Source organism: Parasteatoda tepidariorum, chromosome 3, assembly GCF_982258835.1.
Source record: "Parasteatoda tepidariorum strain Cologne lab strain chromosome 3, Ptep-v5.0, whole genome shotgun sequence".
NCBI classification, from domain to species: Eukaryota; Metazoa; Arthropoda; class Arachnida; order Araneae; family Theridiidae; genus Parasteatoda; species Parasteatoda tepidariorum.
The window spans coordinates 80,993,206-81,011,261 of record NC_141757.1 but is presented as its reverse complement, the minus strand read 5'-3'; the positions used below and the strand labels follow the sequence as shown (position 1 = coordinate 81,011,261).

At 28.3% G+C, this 18,056-nt stretch overlaps 1 protein-coding gene across 2 annotated transcripts; it reads left to right on the top strand.

The window, feature by feature from the left end:
• Nucleotides 1–384: 384 nt before the first annotated feature.
• On the top strand, nucleotides 385–17,840 carry LOC107447960 (calmodulin). 2 transcript variants are annotated; one of them, XM_071182124.2, is made up of 5 exons: nucleotides 385–497; nucleotides 1,292–1,322; nucleotides 2,458–2,601; nucleotides 10,112–10,354; nucleotides 17,420–17,840. In XM_071182124.2, the coding sequence occupies exons 1-5, from the start codon at nucleotides 447–449 to the stop codon at nucleotides 17,446–17,448; spliced, it is 498 nt and encodes a 165-aa protein (XP_071038225.1). In that variant the 5' UTR covers nucleotides 385–446; the 3' UTR covers nucleotides 17,449–17,840. The 2 variants fall into 2 exon arrangements, with proteins under 2 accessions (XP_071038225.1, XP_015918499.1); XM_016063013.4 differs by lacking the exon at nucleotides 385–497 and adding an exon at nucleotides 557–879.
• Nucleotides 17,841–18,056: the final 216 nt, after the last annotated feature.

Sequence of the window (18,056 nt, the reverse complement as noted above, 5' to 3'; positions counted from 1 at the left end):
ATGCGATGAAGCAGCTACAAGTTTAAGCCACATTTATATTTTGCGAAAAAAAATACAAAAGTATCTAAATTAAGACAAAAGCCGCTAATTAATGAAACGAAAATATAACTATTGAAAACTAATCGAAAGCGGAACGAAAACTGAAAACAACACCGCAAAATCGCAACTTAGGGAGTCACGTGTTTTTCAAAAACGAAGTTTTCTTACACCGAAGAAAACAATCTCACCGAAAGAAAGTTGATGCAAAAAGCGGAGGTAAAGAAAAGGGAAAAAGTAAAATCATAATAGGGAAACGTAAATTAATAAATTCAATCAAGTACATGATATTTACTATCATCTAAAAACCTAGAAGAGATAAATTCCCTCCGTCTGCCAGCAGCAGCAAATTTCATCTGACCACTGCAGCGAGTAAGAAGGCATGACGCATTGCAGGTACAGAGAAACCAATGGAAAATAGGCTTACATCGGCGACGTTGAAGGGAAAGCCCGCGCTTTTGGTAAACAGTGTTGGTTGTGCAGTGCTAGTAGGAAGATTCTCTCTGTATTTTAGTTCCGCAGAGCTGAACTTGTACTTCAAATAGGCCGCACCTCTCTATTGTCGCAATTTAATAGCGTCACTTTTTTAAAAGTGACAAATTTTTTAGCTGCGAAATTTTATCTATGCATCCTCGCCCATAACCGCGCCAGTCCTGATTGGTAAATTCAAAAAGCGAGCTCCAGGATTTAATTCGCTTTTAGTAGTCGAGTCGCCGCTCTACGTTGCTTGCTGCAGCTGTGTTCTCTGTTCACTTCTTTGCTAGAATTCAGCATTGTGCTGTAGCCCTCGTACGAATAAATTTAGAAACGTGACAGTTTTGAAACCTAATTCAATCGAGCATGGTAAGATTATGTTACAAATATTTATTATATTTCAAATTGAGTTTAAATCTTCTCGAACCGGTATTGATTTATTATCGAATTGATTTCCGTTTACGTCAATGCGGGAATTGTTAACACTAAAGCCATAACTGGTGTGGTTTCCTGTTATGTGCTTAGAACATTAAAGTATAAAAATAGCCTTTTAAATATGCATGCTTTTGACGTTTTAAGCAAAATATTTTGTTTAGGTTCAACATTTTGCTGAACATGCCCTAATAATAAATTAGTGCTCACAATTTTAAATTGCACGTTTTCTTGTGCCCGTTTTTGTGTGATTAGTTTAAATTAATGCTTATTTGCAAATTCTGTATGAACTTATTAAACTGCACTTCTCGCAATATTTGCCAGATTTTAATACTTAGCTTTCTTCCAGGCCGATCAACTAACAGAAGAACAAATTGCTGGTAAGTTCGTATCCAATTTTATTTACTAATGCATACTTTTTAACTTTAAATAGCCATTTTTATTCGTATAATTATCCTCTTTTTGTTATATTTTAACCATATAATAGAATAGTTCACATATTATACCTTTAAATTAGTTTTGTACTGTTTACTGCCGCGACCTTCGTATTAGTTGAAAAAAATAAAAACGAGCGCGCATGTGGGTGTAAATAAGCTATTAATTTAATAAACAAAATTTTTGCTGTTACGCATGTGCTAGTGAACAAAATTTTGACAGGTGATAATGTATTTTGTAACAAGTCTTAACAAATCAACATTAATAAGAATATTCTATTGCTGGTATTAATTTTAACTTATTATAACAAATTTTAGCAAATGTAACTTATATTTTATGTCCGAGTTTTCGTGCTGACGCGGAAGAATTAAAAAATTTCAACTTTTTTTGTTCCTATTGTTAAAATTAGTTTCATAATGTAAAAGTTAATTACTGTTAAAAATTTAGAACGTTAATTTAAATTTTTTGCATGAAATTTCTTTGTGTATCATGGCTGTGTGTTGGCTAAAACAATAAATTTAAGTTTTTCCTTATTGCTATTAGAATAGGATGTAAATTTTGTATCAAAATGGCTTTTATATATAATTCTTATTAAATAGTAAATCTTTATTTTACCAAGATTTGTCTGGTCTAATAAAATTCAAAGGTTTTAAGAAGATTTTAAGACTACACTAAGTTTACTCTTCCGGATGAATTGTCATGCTCCCAATATGTTAAATGAAATATTTTATTACTTTTAAGGGAGAACTTAAATTGATAATTTTGATTTGTCTAACTGTTTAAAAAATGCTATAGTAGAAGCTTCTGTATTCAGAAAATTTACAAAACGTTATTTTATTTAGAAAGTGGTTATTTTTTTGCAGAACAGACTTTATGGGTAAAGATGTAAAGAAATATAACAAGTTTTATTTTTAAAATTATACTTAAACTGGATAGTATAAAAAAAAGTTTCAAATATTCTGAATTCTTCTAACCATTAAACTGCAAATTACATCGTATTAGCTCTTATCATAAAAATGGTTTAAGTAATTTATTTGTCTATTAGATTGAAGTTAACATTGTAAATGTGTTTTGTTGTAGAATTCAAAGAGGCCTTTTCCCTTTTTGATAAGGATGGTGATGGTACAATCACAACTAAAGAATTAGGAACAGTAATGAGATCATTAGGTCAAAATCCAACGGAAGCTGAGCTACAGGATATGATCAATGAAGTAGATGCTGATGGTGAGTCTCTTACACAAGAATAAATTTTTCTTTTCTATTAAAATTTATACAAACGTGGTTTTAAACAGAATTGGCATGGCTATGTTTTTGATGGTTTGTACTACAGATAAAACCATGACAAGTACAAAAATACTCCTGTTTCAAATAGCCCAGTTTTGGTAGTGTTTAAGAGTAAAATATTAAATACTACTTGTACAGTTTAACTGCTGTAAAAGTTGTAATTATACGTTCATTTCAGGGCTGGGTTTTTGCCGTCAAAAACTGGTTTTTGACATGACAGTGGTAAAAACAGTCAAAAACCTCCTGTTTCCTTTAATTTATGGCATGTAGCGGACAATATTTATATTATTTTCACGTAATTGCCTTTATAAATGAATGTTGTAAATTATTGCTATTGATTTTGCAACTATATACATGTATTCTTATAGAAGGATATACATTCATATAATTCCACATTCATATGTAGTTAAGTACGTTCATATACTTTTATCATTATAGCTTGATTTGCAAAGGATTCAAAATTTTGCACTTAATTGTTAGAAATAAACAAACAAAAAAGCTTGGAACTATTAATAAATTCAAGACCTAAAAAGAATTTAAAATTTGGCATTTCTTAAATATTAAAAATAAGCTAAACAAAACTTGCAACTACTAACAAACTCTAAGTCAAGAATGACTTGATATTCTTCAGTAATATAATATGCCAAACAAAATGATGCTTGGAAATGTTGAAAATTTTGTTTAGTATCCTAATATTTTACTTCAAATAGTATGGGTTGATATAATCATGTTGGGAAAATGCAAGAATCTGTTCTTAAATATCTTTTAACAACTTTTTTTCTAATTTTATTGCCCAAAAAGGAATTAATTTTAAATTATAAGCAGTTGACTCAAATAAAAATACAGTTTTACCAAAACTATGGGTTTTTGACATGACGGTAAAAACCGTCATGCGTCAAAAACTTGCCAACCCTGGTTCATTTTTATAAGTTTCTGATTATTTTATTTTCATACGTAATTTTCTATAATAAATGCTTAGATTTTAATTTTTGAACATAAAGTTAAAAAAAGTTTAATTGAAAGCATGAGTTATAAATGTAAAGCCGGATTCTATTTAAATTTTCTTATGTTATCCAGTATATACTTTGGGAAAGAAGAAATGGATGAAAACAATTAATGACATTATCAAATAAGAAATTTTTTTTACTTGATAAACTTGTTAATGCAGGATTTTTTGCTTTTTTTAAAGAAAAATTTGTTCACATTCCTATCTTTAGAGATTATAGTAAAATTATTTATGCAAATTTATATTGGAGGTTGTTGTTTTTTTTTTAAAATCTAGAAAAACACTACACAAAATAAAGATATAAAAAAGGTACTTATGTTTCAAAACAAATTTCTTTTTTTCTCTTTGCATCAAAATTTGACTTGATGAAAAAAATTTGCATTTAATTATTATTGATATTTGTTTTGAAGGAAGACATTTAAAATACAGTGCAATATAAACCATAGGTTTCACTTTTTTTTCCTACCTGACTGCCCATTTTACATATCAAATTCTTCAATGCCTCACTTCTCCATTATATGTTTTTTAGAATTCTTAATAAACAATTTTATCTATCGTTCTATTTAAATTTAACAATCAGCTAAATGTTATCAATTTAAATATGGAACTTACATATTTTTACAAGTCTGCGGTTAATAATAAATAAATGCAATTGGGAAAAAGTTTAAATCAGAGTATAATAGCTGTTTAAAGGAAATTCTACTTCATATTTATATGGATTATAATTTCAAAATATCACTGACGCCTTCAACATAAAGTAAACATTACAGAATCAGTAAGTGTTCAACAAAATGTTAGACTATGGAAGCTTGAATTATGCAATATTTTACAGAATAAATTAGTCCTAATTGCTGTGCATCAAAATTTAATTAAAGTAATTGCCACACAGTTATATATAGAGTAAAATAACTCAAAAATTTTAATAACCTCTAACTTTTATGATATGTTCATAATGAATGAAAGAATAACAATTTTTTATGAATTCAGAAAAATATATAGAATTTTTATAAGCAAACTAAAGAAAAAATCGTCAACTTCGTTAATTTTCTGTGGGAAAGCAGCAAGCAAAATATTACATAAAACTGTGGTCTTTTTCTCAATAGATTGTTAAATTAATAATTGCTGTAATAAAATTTAATGTACGGAATATGTGCAGTCGTCCCCACTTAATCGCATAGTGGATAATCGAATAACCCGGTTAAACTTTCCTGTTTAATCTGGTTTGTTGTTTTTTGACCCGCTTAATTGCATGAAGTGGTACTGAAATGAAAAAATTTGTTTGTTTGAAAATGTTTCACCATCGAAAATGTAATTTCCCTTTTTCAGTTAAAAGTTGAGCTTGAAAAGGCGCATTAAGTTTAGCTAAAATGGCGTATTAATTTGGAATTTCTTAAGTTTCGAAGATTTAAAAATAAGATAAAAAAAAAAGACTAATTCTGCATGTGTTTGTAAGAAGTCATGAAAATTTCAGCAGTAACTAAAAGGGAATATCTAATCTTGATAAATTGATGAATTAAAAAGATATAAAAAAGTCTTCAATTATTGATTTTTTTCGGAAGAGATCAAATAATATTTTAGTACCTTCATAGTACTTTTTACTAACATTGATTTATTTTTATGCAACTTTAAGTGACGTTTATATTTTATGACGCTAGCGCAAAGAGTTTTAATTATTGTTTATTGATCATAAAACTGAGTTAATTTAATCAAAACTCTACTATGCATGCATTAAATACCATAAAAAGTAATATTTCACAAATTCAGAATTTAAGATCGAATATTGCGCTCCCCATTTAATCTAAAGCCCGCTTAATTGCATAGATTTGGCTGGTACCGATAGTTTTCCTTTAACCAGAGTTGACTGTATTAGTTTTTCATAACTAAAAAATTTCAGGTTAAATCGATCAATATTTTAAATTTTTTTCCATAAGCTGTACAAATTCTCCACAAAGTTCTACTCCTTTATGGGATGGTAAGGTAAGCATTTCATTATAATTGTCAAAACATAGCCTCTATGGAATTACAATTAAGAATTATTTTAACACCCATGTGAATGTCAAATTTGAAAAGATGTTCAATTTAGCAACTGCAGGGTTGGGTTTTTGCCGTCTAAAACTGATTTTTGATATGTCAGTGGTAAAAACCGTGTTTTTACCGGTAAAACAGTAAAAAACCTACTGTTTTCTTTCATTTATGGCATATAGCGGACAATAAATTATTTTCACTGAATTGCCTTTATAAATGAATGTTGTAAAGATTGCTATTAAATTTGCAAATATATACATGTTTTCATATAGAAGGATATACATTCATACAGAAATATTGTAATATACTTATTGAAAATAGTGATACTTTAACTTTCATCATTATAGCTTAATTTGCAAAGGATTCAAAATTTTGCACTTAATTGTTAGAAATAAACAAACAAACAAAAAAAACTTAGAACTATTAATAAATTCAAGAACTAAAGAGAAGAATTTAAAATTTGGCATTTCTTAAATATTAGAAGTAAGCTAAACAAAACTTTCAAAACTTGTAACTACTAACAAACTCTAAGTCAAGAATGACTTGACATTCTTCAGTAATGTAATATGCCAAACAAAATGATGCTTGGAAATGTTGAAAATTTTGTTTAGTATCATTAATATTTTACTTCAAATAGTATGATTTGATATAATCATGTTGGGAAAATGCAAAAATCTGTTCTTAAATATCTTTCAACAACTTTTTTTCTAATTTTATTGCCCAAAAAAGAATTAATTTTAAATCATAGGCAGTTAAACTCAAATTAAAATACAGTAAACCAATGGTAACAACAATGGTATAAACCGGTAAAAACCGTCATGTGTCAAAAACTTGCCAACCCTGAGCAACTGTCAATCAATTTAAAACATTGTTTTTTTTTTGTTTTTTTTAAGTTAAGCATGCATGGTTTTGTTTAAACTTGGTAATTTGGTTTTTTAGCCATCTGCTATTTAACAGAAATGATTTCTACCATCATATCTCAGGGGTCTGTCCAGGTCGAATTTACTACCGCTTAGCGGTACCTTCACGAATTCAACTTTAGGAAAAACGGTAGTTTCACAAATTCAATTTTAGGAAAAACTGTAGTAAAAATACTTTTTCTTACTTACAATTTTATTTTTGTATTCCTTAAAAAACGATAAATCCATATTTTTGTGTTGATTTTTAAATATAATTTTTAATTTTTCACAAATTATGTCTAAATTTTCACAAAATAGGTACCTCTCAGAAGAACCTAGACAGACCCCTGTATCTGGTTTAATGTTATTGTCAATTTATTTTTAAAATATGGCCTAGTTTTGGTAAGATTTAGAACTTATAAATTATGAGTTTCATTGTTTACATTTGCTTGTTATTTTCATACTCTCAAATACAGCAAACTATATGTTGAATTTCCTGTCTGCATTATGCCTTCTAATGCTTTGCTGATTTTGGTAAACAAGACAATATTGTTGCTGTTTTGAATGTTTTGCTATGTCTTTGTTAAGCATTGTGTGGTGAAATTCTGATTAAATGCTTGATACAAATGTTCAGTGGTAATAAAAAAAATGATCAAAATATTTCTTGGCATAAGACAAGGCTGTTATGGCTTACCACTACAATGTGCTTGCTATCTGTGAATCAAGGAGTATTGAATTTAGATTTTAAGATGCTTGACTGGCTTTCTGGTTATTTCAGATAAACTTTGATATATAAGATTTCCTTTTCCTGGCATAGGTTTCAAATCAGTGGGCTGAAATCTCATTGTTTACCTTTGCATCAAAACTTAATATTTGTTAACTTTTTTTTTAGTATGATGTATGTTTTTGGGAGAATTACTTAGAAAATAAAAGAATAATTTAAATGACTTAAACTCAAATATGTTAATTATTTTTTTAAACTTTAACACTTCATAATCTGAAGTTTTGTGCTGTCCAACTTACGAGGGAAGTACACATTTGTAAAATTCTTAGTCCAATGAAAAAAAACTTGAAAAACATGGTCTAGAACTTAGGGTGGGGTAAAAATTTTTTAACTGCAGCTCTTGGGTCAAGGTATGATCCTTAAAGTTTTAGCTTCTTTATTATTAATAGTAAAGCATTTAGATGTCTTAAGTGAGGCCAGATAGTTAAGACACCGGGGTTCTACATCAGCTGGTGGCACTTTTGTTTTCATTTCTTTGTTAATAAAAATAACTTTTTAATGGTAAATCTATATATATTAAAAATTCTACTCACTAAGCTTAGTAACAATTCAAAAGTTGTTTTAAATGTTATGTTAAGCTATTTTAAAAGTAATAATTATTATTAAGAATTTTTTTCTATGAAAATTATAAATGTTTTTCATTAACTTAACGTAAGAAAAGTTTTTAGGGGGAAAACTTTAATTATTTTGTTTTTCTTCAATAATTAAAAATATCAGTCATAAAAAGCTTAACTTACTGCTTTAAAAGAAATCTATTATTATTAAAAAGTAAAGTTTAAACATTTTAACATATATACAGTAGAACCCTGATTATTTGGCAACTCTTTCGGCATACATTAAAAACTTCTCTTTCGTTCTAGTTTATATGTAAAACTTTTGCTTTTTTCAAATACTTCATAACAATTTATATTTTACTATATGTTTATCTAAATTTAGACTAAGTGTATCTGCCACTACAAATAATTCCAAGTCGCTAGTATATAAGACATGTTAACTCTATTCAATGGTGAGGTACCTTTTCATAGATGAAGGTTGGCCTGGTCGATAACTACTCACAATCCCCACACATCTATTGAAGAAATCTTGTACATGGGGAAGAAACAGAGCACATATCTAATGTTCACACAAATTTATTAGTTTTGTTTAAATTAGCCTCAAATTATAACAAAGCAACCTAGGTCTAAGTTTCTAATGTTTTTCACGTCATTTCTTTCATGTGAGTTGAGGCAGAAAAAGGTTCTTAAGATAGTTAGAAACATACATTTTAACTGTCAATTGAAATCTTAAGTTCTTAAAATTGCTACGTAGTTCTTAATTTTTGCATACCTTTATGAACCTGAAAATGCTTCAGGGTGTGTAGCGTTTATTAAAGGTGCTTATTTTCGATTTTTGTTTTTTAAAGGCCCTTAAATGTGCTTTTTTTCATTGGGTGTTTTTAAAAAGTGCTTAATTTTTCCTTTTTTCGAAATGAGATTTTTCCTTAACCATGTTGATTTTCAGTACGAATTATGCAAAAAGACACAGTTCACATTAGTCTATTAAACGTTTTCACAATTAATTCAACCGCAATCTATTTTGGCATATTGTCAGTTCGTAGCATATGAAAACTCCGTTCGTTTTACATGGTTCAAAATTTCATGATTTTTGCCAATTGTCAAAAATGTCAAAGTTTTTTTTTCTTTTCTTTTTTTGACATGACTGTTAAAACAGTCAATCGTCAAACTTTCCAACCCTGCCTAATTATGATATGCTTAAAAATACTTTTTGAGTGCTTAAAAGATTCTTATTTTTTGTTGAATTATTTGGCTACGCACCCTGTGCCATGTTGAAATAACTTTTCAAAAGTTAGGAATCAAATTGAATACTTTTCATTTAAAAAAAAAATTTAAATGTAGCTTTTCATAATGGCATTTTTGTTACAAACTGACAAAAATCAGATAAAGGGGCAAGAAAATTTGATGAAATTTTACTGAAAAGCGTTTAATAAGAGAAGACCCTTCAAAAAAATTATTTCAAGTGTATGTTGTGAAAAAATTCATGGAACAATTTTTTATATGGATGTTCCCTGAAAACGCTGTAATACGGCATGCCTAAACTTTTAAGTGGCAGTTTGGGATGCATCTTTTACTACTTCTTTCATAGTCCTTAGCACCAGCTTTTAATCTGGTGTTCCAATATTTAGTTTCCAACTTACATGAGGCCGCAATTAAAAACACCAGTCAAATGGCCGGCTGAAACTTATCAAAATTTTATCTAGGACTCGTTTATGTTCGAAGGAACATTGACTATTACTGTCAGATTTTTATCAAGTTGTACAAAACAAACTTATCTAATTAAAATTAGAAGATTAGATTTTTGTATTTGAAAAACTATGTTCTTGGGTGCAAAACCTGAGAAAATTTTTTTTTTGATATGTTAAATTTAACAACATGTAAATACATGTTAGCATAACATGTTAAATTTTACAGAAATGAAGAAATTATGATTTTTTGTATGAAAATAGTCCGCAAAAAATGACAACTAATATATCTTAGTTCGCGGGCCGCCAGCTGGTAACCGCTGTTCTGGACTGTTTAAAACTTTGTTGGGGATTTCTTATACTGTTATCACTCATCAATTAATTCCCTAAACTTTGTTGAGATGAAGCATGAGATTATTTGTCAAAATGAGCTTTCTCATTAAAAGAGTTCTTGTTACAAATTGAAATGATTTTAATTTCTGTTCTTTAATTATTAGGAAATGGTACAATTGATTTCCCAGAATTCTTAACTATGATGGCTCGAAAAATGAAGGATACAGATAGTGAAGAAGAAATTAGGGAAGCCTTCAGAGTCTTTGACAAAGACGGTAATGGATTCATCAGTGCGGCAGAATTGCGTCATGTTATGACAAATCTTGGAGAAAAGCTCACAGATGAAGAGGTTGATGAAATGATTAGGGAAGCTGATATTGATGGAGATGGTCAAGTAAACTATGAAGGTACTTTGATCTTTTTTATGATTTTTTTTTTTTAATCTGTGTGAAGCAAAGTAATAGTATAATTGCTCTTAAGATAAAGAGTTTTTGTACAGTGATTAAAATTTTTAACCTTTTAAAACCTTTTGCAAATATTTGTCTTATAAATGAATTGAGTTCAATTTTAGCTTTATTCAGAACAATTTAACCCTGGTGTAAATTGTGTTAAATTTCTAATTTTGTCATTACGATCTGATTTTGTTTTTCAAATCCTTCTATACTTTAACTTTACATAAATAACTACAGTACTAGACTAAAATTTTTAGCTTGCTTTACTTCATACTATCTATAGTGTGAGATTAAGTGAAATAGTTGAAGCAAATTTTTTAGAGTTTCATAAAAATATATCCTTAGTAATATTGTTTCCAACTGCAAGTAAAAATGAAACTTCACCCAATGAAAGAGTTTTGTCATTATTTTGTATAATTTTACTTTGTTTTCTCATTTATACTTAGAATTTTAGTAATTTAATTAAAACTGTTCAAAAATTTATGTTAAATATCAAAATGTATGGTATATAAATTGTCTTCATGCAGATTTTTTGCACACCAAATTTTCAGTTTTTCACTTTGTGTCAAACTTGTTTAAGTGTATCTTTGTGTTTAAAAAGTCGTCAGGAGTGTAATTAGTGTAGCATTAGTTTTTTTTTTTTTTTTTTTTAATTAAAATTCTCTAAAATTGCAAAACACTTGTAACAATCTAAGATAAAAATTGGAGAAATGTAAAGGTAAAAAGATGTGTGTTCTATATTCAGGGCTGATTGTGCTCCGTAAAAAATCTAGATTTCCGGATTTTTCGCTAACAGTGATCTGGAAGTTTCCGGAAATCAAATTTTCAAAGATGGAACTTAAAAACACAGTTTATTTTATTTGTTTGTAAAAGGAGAGCCAGAGAGATACTTTATAAGCTTATAATCATGATTGATATTCATTTTTTATCAGTAAATAGTTGTTATAATCATAAACTCAAGAAAAAAAGACATTTGTAAATTTTAATTACTTTTCCAGGTCATCATAGGTATGTGTAAGTGGTATAGGTATGTGTAAAATTGTAAATATATTAAGTAAACTAAGAAATATTGAGAAAAAGGAAAAATAAACTTGTTTAAATTTTTTTCAATTTGAACTTTTTTTAACTCAAATTTTCCGGAATTTTGGCTTGGGCTCACAATCACCCTTGTATATTAACATAAGATTGTTTTGTGTCTGTAATTAAAACTAGTTTTGTATCAGAAAATTGGTTGTTCCTAACTTAAAAATTTGCTTAACTTTGCCATTGCAATGACATTTGTGGGAGTATGTTTTTCAGAACTAAAATTTTTGATAGCTACAACATAAGGGTGTTATGAGCATTTTTAAATTATGTCAGTTACACATGTTAAAAACACAGTTGGGTATATTTGTGGTGTTTCGTATTGCTCCCTTTTTTCCAGGCTAATATATTCATTTAATTTTATGATAAAACAAAGACGTTTGAAATAGTAGATGTTTCCAGATCTAATATTCAATCATGTTTTTAGAATAAAATTTCTCAGTTATTAAAGTTATAATACTTGAAAGTTTTTAGTTGCTTTTGTATTGTGTGCACAGATAGTTATTATTTTTATCTTACTCCGAGAACTATTTGTTTTTGTGGTGGTCAAAATAACTTTAAATTTATTTCTGTTAACAAATACTTATACAATAAAACAAATTTTTCTACTGCTAGAGAAATATTGCTCAAAGAGCATAGATTCTCCTCCCCATCCCTTAAAAAAGTGGGGAAACTTTGTCGAAAAATACTTTCACAATAGTACTTTGCAGCGTTAAATATTAAGATTCATCTTCAGGGCACCAAAATTTTTACGTTAATAGCAAATGATTTTTTAAATCTAAAAACATTTCAATTGTGTAACAAATGCTTACTGATTGTGCTGTTTTTCTAGAATAATCATCTTATCAAGCTAATAACAGGCATTTGACATTATACATGAGGCATATGACATTTTTTAAATAAAATAATAGTATTTAGTACCTCATATTCTTAATTTTTTAAAAAATGGAAGCTGATGTTAAAAATGTTTTAACTATTATTATGAATTATGACCTGTACAAATTTTGTCTTAATTCAAATAGCATAATTTATAAATATTTGACCACTGCTTTACAAAATATTTTAACATTTTCCAATTTTTTTTTTTTAAGATTATATTTGTACTTGAGAGATTCTAAAGAATGCTAAGTTAATTATTAATTATTTTTTTTTAAATTTAAGGATAGATTTTTTATTAAAATTGCTTGTAGGCATTGTAAGATAAAAACATAAAGTATCTGCGCACACAATTCAAAAGTATCTGCAAGCTCAGAATATTTTTTATAATAGAATAGTTTTATTAAATATACAAAAACAGTTGGCTATTTAATATTTTTTATTTATTCTTGACAAATGTATATATAGATATGCATGCCCTTTAACATAAAAACATTAGAGAAAGATTAATATTAATAGTTTTACATAGAGCAGCTACGTTCATATAAAGTAATTATCATATTAAGTTCTATTAATCATTTCGCTCCAAATGAAGTTGCATTAAAATTTCTACTGTTATATTTATTTCATTGTAAAGCGATAATTGAGTTGTAAAAACTAATTGTATTCTCGATCGCTATTCTTGGGCTAAAGTGGCAGTTATCTTTTCTCTTGTGTCGAAGCGTGCATACAACTAAACACTAACTTTCTTCTACCTTGCGTAGATCATGATTATGTCCGCCTGCTTTGTATTTTCTTTTTCCCCCATTGCAAACTCTTTTTTTTTTTGCATGTGCGGATACATTTTTTAATATTAAAGTGTCTGCAAAATTGGGGAACAACTGCCAATTTATCAGTACATGGCGTGTGCATCTATTTTATCTAACTATGCCTGTAGGAAACAACAGATTAGGCCTTTCATTCTTGGGGGACGACCTCAGAGTTAAAGGTTGTGATCACAATTTTTTACTCTTGACAGAAACTTGCTTGATGATCTCCTATAGATCATGTTTGGATTATCTTGGTTAATCTTATTACTTAGACCCTCATTGGCCTTTTTCAGAGGGTACTCTATCCCTGTGTTTGGAAACCTATAATTCTAAAGCTAACATCCTGTACCTAGTCCTGATTGTAGAATTTCACCCCTGGACAATGATATACAGTAGGGAACCGATTATCCGGAACGATCGGGACCATCGATATTCCGGATAACTGATTTTTCCGGTTTTCTGAATCGCTACAAAAACCCGTTTTTTTTTTTCATAGTTAAACCCAACTAAAAAAAAAAAAAATTGGAAATAATCTTAAAAAGAAGAAAAAACGATGAAATAATACACTAATGATTATTTCCAAAATGATGGTAAGGTAAACATCTTTCAAATAAGAACAAAAAATCCTAAAATCCTATGAGGAAAAAAAAATTTTTTTTTTTTATAATGGCAGGAAAACTAATCGAATTTCGTTCCGGTTTTTTGGTTTTCTGATTTCCGGATAACGGGTTCTGTACTGTAATTGTTTGAATTGTATGACTTAATGTTTTTTTTTTAAGATATTAAATTAAATGCAACATTTTTCAAGAAATATTAAGCTTTAATAAGGACAAGGGATTTTAAATTAGTTATGGTTACCATTTGCTTATTTTATGAATTTATTGCAATTTAAAGCAAAAGTTTTCATATTATGGCTACTAAATGCAACTCGCTAGTGGTATCAATGGGTGTTGAAAACCACTGACCCTTCTTTCCGTGTATTGACTCAAGCCACTTAAAGTACTTATGTTTGTTATTTTACTTTGCAATCAATTTTATTGCTTTTTTTTTCCATGTCTCCTGACTGGCGCAGTGGAGTGTATTTACTGTGCCAGTAATAATGCAAGCATGTGTTAAGTGTATGAAAAGAATTAAGTGTGTAAAAAAACTAATTTACTGTTTATAATGCAGACCAAAAGTGATTGTTTTTTTTAATATAGTTCTTTAAAGTGAAATTTCAAGTTCCCAAACCCTAAGTCTTTACAAAGCTTAAAATTAATGTTGGTCTGAGACCACTAGAATTAGACTGACTTCCATAAAATAATTAGTGATGGTCTCTTGAACCATCAGTTGGTGTAAAGTAGTAGCATACTGTTTTGGTTTTTAGTCTGTCCTGAAAAGCATATGACACATATCCTTTGCCTTGTAACTTTAAAAATATATAATCATAACATTTAAAAAGAGCAGTAAAAACATCTAAGGGCTAGTAATTTCAGGTATTGGTTCCTTGAACTAGTTGTTAAATTTTATTTTTAGCCCAGTTAAGTGAAAAGGATATTTCTAGATTACTTTCATTTTCTTAAATTTTTAGTGAAATATCATTAATAACGTTATTTCTATACATTTGCAGTTATGCTAAAAGGATGTCTTATTAAGTGAAAAGCTAGATAACCTAATCGATTACTTTTGTGGTGTGCTTGTATTTTTACCAGTTGGTGCTATTGAGCTTAACAAAATGAAGAAATTATAGAAATTAAGATCTGATACTTTTCTTTTACCAGATCTAAATAACCTAATAATTGTCAGACTGTAAGGTGATTCAGTCAAAAATTTGAAGAAAATATTTTTCATAGTATGCTAGAAAGAAATTAAACTTTAGGTTAATCTGCATCAAATCATTTAATAAAAATTTCAACAATTTAGATTCCATTTTGCATGTTTTTTAGATACTGTATTTTAGCACTTAAGGTTTCAAGTGTGAAATTTTTAAACGGCTGCAACTGTATTTTGATAATTATTTCATATTAGGAAACTAAATTTTTTAAGATATGAAAATGGGATTTAATTTTTCTGGAAAATATATTTTCTACTTTTTAATAATTTTTATGCAACATTTCAAGATTGTTTTCCTACGGGATAAACAAAAGATTAAAAAAAAATTTATAATAAGAAAATAGTCTAATATTGATAAAAATGTAGTAAAAACCGCATTATCTGCAGTGATATTCAAAGTAATAAAGTTATATTTATTAAAAAATATTATAAAGCAATGTTTTATTAAAAAATTTAACAAACTAGAAATTTTCAGGAACAAGACTCACAAAAATATCAAATTTTAACCATTAATTTGTAATTTTCTTAAAGGTGCTAATGAAAACAGTTTGACAATTTGTAAAGGATTCTGGTTATTGGTGTAATATCTAAAATATCTTGGTTTCTTAAACAAATAACTTAATTTTCATAAGTATAATCTGTATTTCTCAAATACATTAACTTATACAGCTTGTTTCTGAAAAAAGAATCCTATTAAAAATATTATTTTAGTTCTAATCTAATTCTCAAGCGAGCAATAACCTAAGTATTTCTAAGTAATGTAAGAATCATTTATAATCTGTTTGCAACTTTCCTCTTTTAGATAATCTAGAATTTCAATTTTTAGTCTGCCATTTCTATATCAAAGTTTTTAATATTGACAACTATGATAATCCTTAGCTCTTAACATTCTATTTATTTGATTTTTATTAGTTTACAAGTATATAAAATTTTTACATTACTGGTCAATAGTCTCTGCATATGGCTTCCTCAGTGTTGTATATTTCATTACTAAATTAAATCTTATTGCTACCTTCTCCAAAGAGAAATTCCTGCCTTCAATTAGTGTTTTATAACCCCTTCATTATACATTTTTACAAAATTTTAAGTAGAACGATATATATACTATATTTATATATGCAGTGGAGCATCATTTATGTGACGTTTTAGTGTGGTCCCAATTCACTCCTATTCATTTTAATGTGAAAATATGTAGTTTATACGACACACAGAATCGGTTATATGTCTGTTTTTAGATTCTGTTTACGTTTATTTTACTTTTATTCTTCACACTGAAACTTTCTTTTCTATCATCTAATGCCGAATCTGACATTAGCTTATAAAGCCAAAAAAGGCAAAGGAGGCAAAAAAGAAAAGATCGCCTTACTGTGCTGCTTTGTGTGAACTCTGATGAAAGTGAAAAGATCACTCCTTTAGTGGTAGGAAAATCAAAAAATCCCAGATGTCTAAATCATATCAAAACGCTTCCGCTAGATAATGACGCCAATAAGAATGCGTGGACAACAACCAAAATTTTTACTAGTTATCTGAAAAAACTAGACAATGTTATGAAGAGGCAAAAACTAAAAGTTTTGCTATTTATCGACCAATGTCCAGCTCACTCATCGGATACTAATTTCTTGGAAAATGTAAAAGTTCACTTCTTCCTGCAAACTGCACAAGTGTGCTTCAGCCATTAGATTTGGCCGTGATTAAGAATCTAAAATTGCAGTATGGAGAGCAGTTAGTTGAACTCACTATGAAGCATTGCAGAGCATAATCCCAAGAAAATAAGTGTTCTCCAAGCAATGAATATGATTCCGTTGGCATGGTCTCAGGTAACAGACAATAAAGAACTGTATTATAAAATTCCATTAAAACACTAAGAACTTATTTTTTTGAAAAAACTTTTCAGGAATTTGTGTTATTTCGCAAGTCATTAATTACAGCTCAACGTTAATCCTCACATCAAACAACCGTATATAATTTTCTCTGTAAACTTAATGTGAAAGGATTAAAGTGAAGAGAAAAAAACAAATTTGGAGTATTAAAAAAAAAATAGTAATATATAAATAAAATGTAACATACATTCAAATTGCTTACTGTAATCTTTCTTTTTTTTTTATGGTCATTTGTTTGTTTTACTTCGTCTAATTTAGAAATGTATGTAAATTAAAACATTAAAATTAACTGAAAACAGAGTTAGTTTCTAGTTTTGGAGGTAAAAATAGATTATAAGATGTTATCGTTTATACGACGTTTTTCAGTGGTCCCTTCGGCGTCATATAGACGATGCTCCACTGTATATATATGTCCTTTAATATTTTTGAAGCTTTGTGTATAAACGAATTTTTATATCTTATGACTTTTTTTTACTGTTCTTTGATTGTAAATTTAATATTTAAGTTATACTGTAGTTATTTGCCTCCCTCAGGTTATATCTTTTTTTCCTCTTTTTCAGAATTCGTGACCATGATGACGTCAAAATGATTTTAACACAGTGATTCCTGTAAATTTTTTCTTGCTTTCCAAACTTATGTATGTTGTCCGGCTAGTTTGAAAGTTCTGTTGTGAATGTTACCTCTGTAAAGACACTTTTGTACCATATTCCATCAGTGCATATTGGCATTGATGTTATATATCATACGTCAATACGTGTTGTTGTTAGACCTGTCCTGTGCTTTTGTACATTTCCAACTTCCATTAAAAGTTTAGACTCCAAATTTCGTTGTGATCACAGGCTGGCATTTATTATTATTATTCGCAAGAGAAATTTTTATGTTCATAGCTTTTAACTTAATTTATCATGGTTTTTCTTTCTTTTTTAAAAATATAAACTGATTATGTTGAAATTGAAATAAAAGTTTAATTGTACTGTCGTATATTTAACGATTCGCTATATTCCTTATTGAAGTGGCTGTAAAGTCATGGTCTCTTTTATTTATTGCATGTTAACAATTTTCATCTAAGTTGCTTGTAAAGTACAATCAGTTGATGAAAATGAGATCTGTGGCAATGTACTTGTAATGCAAGTCTAATTCATTTGTCATTATCTTATGCACAAAAATGAATAAGAGAATAGTTAAAATTTATAACAG

Excerpts from the sequence above, each read along its gene's own strand:
- LOC107447960 (XM_071182124.2), top strand. The coding sequence starts at position 447 with ATGGAAAATAGGCTTACATCGGCGACGTTGAAGGGAAAGCCCGCGCTT. Across the intron at positions 498-1,291 it reads AGGGAAAGCCCGCGCTTTTG|GCCGATCAACTAACAGAAGA; the intron begins GTAAACAGTGTT and ends GCTTTCTTCCAG. Across the intron at positions 1,323-2,457 it reads AACAGAAGAACAAATTGCTG|AATTCAAAGAGGCCTTTTCC; the intron begins GTAAGTTCGTAT and ends GTTTTGTTGTAG.